The following is a 7,036-nucleotide window of genomic DNA, read 5'->3' as shown; positions in this document are numbered from 1 at the left end:
CATATGTGCTCACAACAAACTTAGGAAGTGAGCATCACTGTTTCATATTACTGTTCAATAAAAGGATAAATACTTTCTTCATTAAATGTTCAACCATTAATGAGAAAAATTTTGTTTGTTTTTGTTTTGTTTTATTCTGAATTCACTTTCATTTCAAAGTGAGTCAGTTTTATGCCAGCTTAGTTTGCAGGCACAAACAGAAATTGTTCATTTGTCTTGCATGCCAAGACATTGGCCCACTAACAAAGTGATCAGACAATCATATAAGTTCATATTTTACTGGAACAGCTCAACACACAGCTATGGTTCTACTGAAAGGAGACATTCACAAAAATCTGAGTCCACAGCCCTCAGCATTTTCACACTCTTGTTTGAAGATTACAAAATTTTCAGTTAACGCAATACAATTCTAATAACTGCACAGGAGACAAAGGTATTCCAGATATTTATTTTTCAATGCACAATATGATATATTTAATGACAAGAAATAAGGCCTGAAGATCATAAAATACGAACATAGTTCATCAGATAAATATTTGACAAGGCGCATACTAAGACATACTTCATGAAATTACAATGAAGTTCAGGCACATTAACATGAAAATCATATTGCTTTATGATTTATAACTCTTTTGGTCTGTTTAGCAGAAACTGAACCAACTGAAGCAAAATTTCATCATTAAAGCCTTTCACATCACCATCTTCCACAACATCATATAACGGCTTGCTCTCTGTACCCCAGCAGATATTCTTCCGAGGGTTATTTCTACTAGTTTCCACAGTTAATGCTAAAGTATTTAACTGGTAGCAAAAGAAAGCAAAGTATTTTCCATCAGTCACTACTGCCTGTGACACAAAAGGACGAGTCACATCTGCTTCATTCCAAAATCCTACAAAATAAAAAGCAACATTAGTTATTTAGCTCTCAGAATTCCTACCAGCACTCACATCTAAACCCAGATCCTAAAATAAAGAAACACAGTAGGAACCAGAGCAACCTTTTAGTAGGAGGAAAAAAAAAAATCCTGCTGGAGGAACACCAGCATTCCTCGCACTGGCTAACAAAGGTGATATCAAAGACAAGCACCCATAAGGGATCTTTTACAAGAAATGGAGCCAGGCAGCAATCACACTCTTAAAACAAGGTGACTAGGTGATATAAAACCAATTTGATCTTCCAGGAGTCTTTAAAAATTACATATTTAGGTTATGAATGCATTAAGTTCTAAAAGAGGGCAAAAGTCTTCTGGCTATCCCACTCTTTTAGAGGACACTGAGTATTTGTTTCATTATATGAGTTTGTATTTCTATGTGCATAACTGGTTAACGTAATTTGCCAAGCAAAACCAAGAATGTTATGCCAGTAGGAATTCACACTTTAAATAATCCCTGTTGAGCATTAAAGTCTTCCAACACATTTTTCTTTACATATTTATGTATGTATATTAGAAAGATCACACTAGATAGTGATACAGAACAGAAAAAGGTTTAGAGATTGAATCATGTTGTTCTCATCACTGTCCTTAGAACCGTAAGCAACTTTGATGCAGAGACCTAATTAGCTTCAATATTTCATGTCCACAAAAAAAGTCAATCTTTAACACAACTGCCATTGGAAACATAGTTTGATGAAGAGCCAGTAATATACATACACTAGTCAAAGAATTTTCTCCAATAAATTATTTTAAAACTGATAAAACATTTCAGCAAACCAGATTCCAAGATCATTTGCTATCTGTTACAATTACATGCATTTAGTTCTCCTCTACATCATCTTGCCTAAAGCTGAGGTCTTGCTGCACTATGTGCAGATCATTCCAAATGCACTGAGCATCACCCATTCCCAGCAGAAGAGCTTTCCTGCAGTATCCGTAGAACCAAGCAAGAAGTGCTCATGGTGGCATCTACACAGGTATTGGTAAATACCTGTATAATGCAATGGGAAGCAGTAAAACCAGCTCTAAATTCAACACTGACATGTTGTTTAGAATATTTGAGTAGATAAGAACTTAGAATATCTCAGAAGATATTTTAGACTAATACATTTTAAGTATACTAATAGATAATACAGTACCTATAGGAACCTTAATTCCTGGCATTCTGTAGGTAGGCAAAAACCTGCCTGGCATTCTGTAATGTCCAAAATGACCTCTTAAGTTCAAAAAACCTCTAAGTTCAAAGTCAAGTTCAAAGCCTATGTACTACTAATTGTAATTACTGCTTATAACAGATACTTCCAAGACCACACAGTGATTTTTCTTACAATGAACATCTTGGCACTAAGCTTTCAAACTTGGTTTCCAACTTTGCTTTCCCATTAATCATTTACTCCCTTTGTACAACAGAATACACAATGTAGCAAGGAACACTGTCCATCATGTATATGCTATTTCACAGGTTTTGTAACTTCCAAGTAGGGATTCTGCATAAAGCAGAAGCAACAAGTGGGGCAAAAAAAAAAACAAGCAACAACAACAACAAAAAAAAACAGAAAATAAGAAAGCATTATTGATCTACTTCCTATACACAGAGTTTTTAACAGAATATAAATGGATATATTTAGAAAGCACACAAGGATAAATAAGAGAAGTTTCTTCTTGTTAGAGTAGTAGTTTATGACTCAGAAGACATTTCTGTATTTTAGACTGAGAAAAAGAGAGGCAAGCAACAGAAAGCTTACTATGTTCTGCATTTCCGATAGAAAAGCATACTGAAATAAAAATCATTGCAGTAACCCTACTTAATGCCCGGTCTTCAGAAGAGGCAGAGGCATTAAAAGATGGAAGAAAGGCTATAGAACATGATAGCTGGCATTCATCACCAAAAAGAATTTTATAAATTGCCTGTCTCACCTTGATACATTGCTTGTGCTGCTGTCCAAGCAAAGAGACTTGCGATACCATTAGCTCGGTAAGTTACTTCAATCTGATCTTCAAGATTTACATTTAAGAACCTTTGCCTTTTTAGTTTATCAGGAAAAAGATGAAACTGCGTGTGTCCATAACAGCATGGATCTGCCACCTTTGACCCTGTACCCCCATCCCAAAGAGAGAAAAAAATAACTCAGTAAACACTCTGCATTATACACACAAACAGATCTTTACTCTTAGAGTCCATACTACAAAAAAAGTATACAGAGCTACAATATAGATTCAAAATGCTAAAGTCTTTTCATTCCTGGGTGAGACTGGAAAGCTTGCTCAAGCTCAAAATGCTCTTAAGAGTTAAGATACTGCAATGACTTCTGAAGAACTTTTATCAAAATTCAAAGACAGTTTTCTGTTAGTTTTGTATCTAACCCAAGTCCTTCAAATGAATCCTATGACAAAGTATATTATATGCATGGGAAGAACTATCCAAGATGGAAGTTCAAAACTTCAAATATTCTATTGAAAAGTAGACCTCGGATATTCCTCATAATTGCTTCCATATTTGGAAGCTGCAGAGAGACACAATTCAAATCACTTGCTTCTGTTGTTACTTACTACCATAAACCTAAGGTTTCTCAATAGTTAAAGTCATCCCACTCAAAACTCTCTCAAGAAAATCATTAATATACTCAGAGCACATCCTGCACAGTAAATATTAGAGAAGCAAGATTTAAAGGAAGGTTAAAGTTTGAAAAGCCTCATAACTTTGCCAAAGCAAAACAACAACCAAAAAGCATTAAAGAAGAAATTCTGCATTGAAATATCTTGAATATGTTCAAACACACATATACGTACTTTCATTGTTAATGGAAAGAACAAGGTTAGGGCTTTGTATTAATTTTAAAGGTTTATAGCTCTTACCTATAAATACCTTGTTTTCATATTGTTTTTTGAATAATGGTAGCTTAGATGGTTTGTGATCAATAACAGGGACACTTCCAAGATCTGTCTCTAGAGGTACAATCTTGAAGAAAATGGAAAAGACAGGCAAAACTGTAAATCACATATTTCTTGACAAAAGACATAATATAGTATATATAATAATCAAATATACAATCTTAGTTTTAACCAAAAAAAGAAATCAATAACCAGGTCTTATCTTGTGACAAGCATTAGTCAAGGGTTCAGACTTGGTCAGAAATATTCCTGTTGTGGAAGGAAAAAAAAAAAATTGATTAACTTGCTAATGAAAATATCCACACCTCTGGAAGCTGTTTTGGTACACGGATCTGGAGGCGTGGGTGATCATCGATCTGAAACCGCACAGGATCAACTGTACCTTTTCGGTGTCCATGAACAACAACTTCCTCACCACGATGCCAGTAATAATTAACCTCAGGATTCAAGTCTGAAACAGAAAAGGGGAGGAGTGGTCATCCATTTGTGTATAAAACTGTCCCAGTTGCTGCTTTGTTTATGCAGTAAAACTGAACAATCGAAGCATTTCTGCATCCCATGAGTTTTACAAAGTGACAGTGAAGGAAAGCACTAGCGATGTTTGGTACCCCCCCAGCTTGGCCAGTGACACTGCTACAGGGTTCACAGCTCAGCCCGCCCACCCAGGGCCCCCCTCCTGTCCCAACCCTGCTCCGCACCGAGGGAGGAGGCAGCCAGCAGCGGGTTGTGGCGGCAGAGAGAGGCAGCAAGCAAGGAGACGAGCTGCGTGAGGAAGGGCCCGGGCGTGTGGTCCTGCTCGCGGTAGAGGAACGGCCGCTTCTTGTTCTGGTAGAAGCTCTCCTGCAGGAGCACGTCGCAGGCGAGCGAGCGCAGCTCGTCCAGGTCCACGCCCAGGTCCACGCCCGGGGCAGCCTCTGCCGCGGGCTCCGCGGCTCCCGCGGGCTCTGGCACGGCCGCCCCCGCCGCCTCTCCGGACCCCGGGGCTCCCGTGGGCTCCGGCGCCGCGCGCGGGGGCAGCCCCTGCACGAAGACGGTGTTGGTGAAGCTCTGGTACCAGCGGTCGGCGTTGATGGCGAAGGTCTGCGGGTAAACCATGTACTTGGGTCGCTGGCGCAGCCCGTACAGCCGCAGCTTCTCCTCGATGGAGGCCGCCTCGTGCACGCGCTGATAGAACTGCTCCAGGCGCCGCCGCTTGGCCGCCTTGCTCTTCGCCGTGGCGGAGGCCACGATGGGCGGGTAGAGCGAGTCCGGCGGCGCGGAGGGGAGCCCGGCCTGCGAGAACCAGCAGCGGCCCCACCGCGCCAACCGCCACCCCGCGCGAGCCGCCATTTCCCAGCGCCGCGAGGCCGCCAGAGGAGGCGGTCTTGGCCGCTCGGAAATGTGATTGGTCGATAGAAGTCACGTGACCAGGCCAGCCTTCCAATCGCGGCGCTCCCGAGAGGATCAGCGCGCAGCGGGAAAAAAAAAGCGGGGGAGAGGGGGCGGGTCCTTCCTGCGCGTCCGGCCGCCGGTGCTGGCGCCGCGGCGCGGCTCTGCGCATGCGCAGCGTGCGCCTTCCCCGCCCTCGGGGCGGGAACTACACTTCCCGCCGTGCACAGCGGCGGGGTGGTCACGTGTTCGCGGCGCCGCCGCGGCTTTCCCGGCGGTGTGAAGTGGATGTGGGAAGGCGGGAGCGCGTCCTGCTCCAGCGGCAGCCCGGCCCTCTGGCCAACCTGCAGCTGAAGCTCCTCCTTTAGCCCGCTGATGAGTTACCTGGGCGCTGACCCGGTTATTTTCAGCGTTAGTCTCTACCGCAGGAGGAGCCCCTCATGTTGCAGTTGGGCAACCACAGCACGCACAGAATGTGGCCTTGCCTTCCTGCATTCGGGAGGAAGGTTTTTGAACGAGAATAATTTTTTACACGTTCTCCGTCAGGAGATAATTGGGACCCTAAGCATTGAAATGTCATTCACTCTAAATCACAGAGATCTTTCTAAAGTAAAAAAGAGACTCTGAACCATTTTGTTGTGAGAAACCCCAGAAGGGAATGCACCCAAGGACATATTTTTGCTGTTGTTGGCAGACAAAACAGCGGATGTTCCTGGGGCATTGTGAGAGAATGTGGACAAAAAGCAAACACTGTTTGAAGACAAAGATAAGGACCACTGTATCTTGAACGAACTGTCTGAAACCGGGCAGTGAGACCACAACAGGGCCTTCTGGGCTGGAATGAGGCCAAATACGGAAATGAGTTCCGGGACATAATTGAGTGGACACAGAAAGATGATCACCAGGGGGTCTCCAAAGGCCTCCAGAGACCACCAAAGGGGCAGAGGGCACACGCACATGAGGGTGCGATAGATTGTAATTAGTTCCGCGAAACAGAATGAATAGGTCTGATCATTCCTAGAGTTTAAAGCATATGTAGATAATAGAGAATAAAAGCTTTAGCAAACACACCTTAGGGCGTGCACAATGGGTGGAGATATCCCCATGTATCCAGCGCACCGATAAACAATGCCTGCTTCTTAATACTACACTGGTGTTAAGAGGTTTATTCCCAGTTTTCAGTAACAGTTTGAAAATGGACTCTGAACCGTAGACATTTTACTGAGGACAAAGTTTTAGGCAGGCTAGGAACTATAGCAGAAATAGAAGACACAACTGACAAAATCTGAGAAGGCATGGATATGTGTGATTCAGTCCAGGATAAATGAAACAGAAGTCAGCCTCTTTGCATACATGAAAGTAAAGACTGAGGTAGTCTGTTCTCTTTACTGTAGAAAATACTGATTTTTACTGGCTAGAAGTTACACACAATACAAAGTATATACTGACGTATATATACAGAAGCTGCATAGTTTTTGAAACGGATTTTAATGAAAATAATTCAACTATACTAAAATATGATTTATTATGACAGTTGATTATGAAACTAGAAATAAGATAAAATAGGCATGCTGGCACTTCAAGTAGAAGTAGTACAGTTACTCCTTGAGATAGGTGGAAAAGCTGAGGGTGTTGCTCTTTGAGGGTCAGATAAAGTTTACTATTCTTTTTCTTTTTTTTTCCTTGATTTTGGGAAGATTTTTTTTTCTGTATTTCTGTGGCATTTTTACATTTCCTGAACTGTCTGAAGCATTTAGACTGACTGAGGGCAGGAGAATTGTAAGTGGAACTAGTACAGAAGGCATTTGTATCAGAGATACTCTACTCCCTTTCATTAGTCT

At 42.1% G+C, this 7,036-nt stretch overlaps 1 protein-coding gene across 1 annotated transcript; it reads right to left on the bottom strand.

Annotated features, from left to right (window-relative positions):
* Window positions 1–432: 432 nt before the first annotated feature.
* Window positions 433–5,167, bottom strand: MRPS30 (mitochondrial ribosomal protein S30). The gene is made up of 5 exons (XM_010211292.2): window positions 4,526–5,167; window positions 4,133–4,278; window positions 3,792–3,894; window positions 2,853–3,029; window positions 433–890 (listed from the first exon to the last, which is right to left on the bottom strand). The coding sequence occupies exons 1-5, from the start codon at window positions 5,154–5,156 to the stop codon at window positions 622–624; spliced, it is 1,326 nt and encodes a 441-aa protein (XP_010209594.2). The 5' UTR covers window positions 5,157–5,167; the 3' UTR covers window positions 433–621.
* Window positions 5,168–7,036: the final 1,869 nt, after the last annotated feature.

The sequence above is a fragment of the Tinamus guttatus genome, unplaced genomic scaffold (assembly GCF_059628265.1).
Source record: "Tinamus guttatus ecotype Peru unplaced genomic scaffold, ASM5962826v1 Tinamus_guttatus_pri_ptg000059l, whole genome shotgun sequence".
Lineage (NCBI taxonomy): Eukaryota > Metazoa > Chordata > Aves > Tinamiformes > Tinamidae > Tinamus > Tinamus guttatus.
The sequence above is the reverse complement of the archived record's forward strand: the minus strand, read 5'-3'. Positions and strand labels throughout refer to the sequence as shown.

Bases quoted from the DNA above. Each gene is read 5' to 3' on its own strand.
- MRPS30 (XM_010211292.2), bottom strand. From the start codon at position 5,156: ATGGCGGCTCGCGCGGGGTGGCGGTTGGCGCGGTGGGGCCGCTGCTGG. The intron at 3,895-4,132 runs GTGTGGATATTT...ATTTTCTTCAAG, and splicing joins TACCAAAACAGCTTCCAGAG to ATTGTACCTCTAGAGACAGA. The intron at 3,030-3,791 runs GTAAGAGCTATA...ATGGGGGTACAG, and splicing joins TGAAAACAAGGTATTTATAG to GGTCAAAGGTGGCAGATCCA.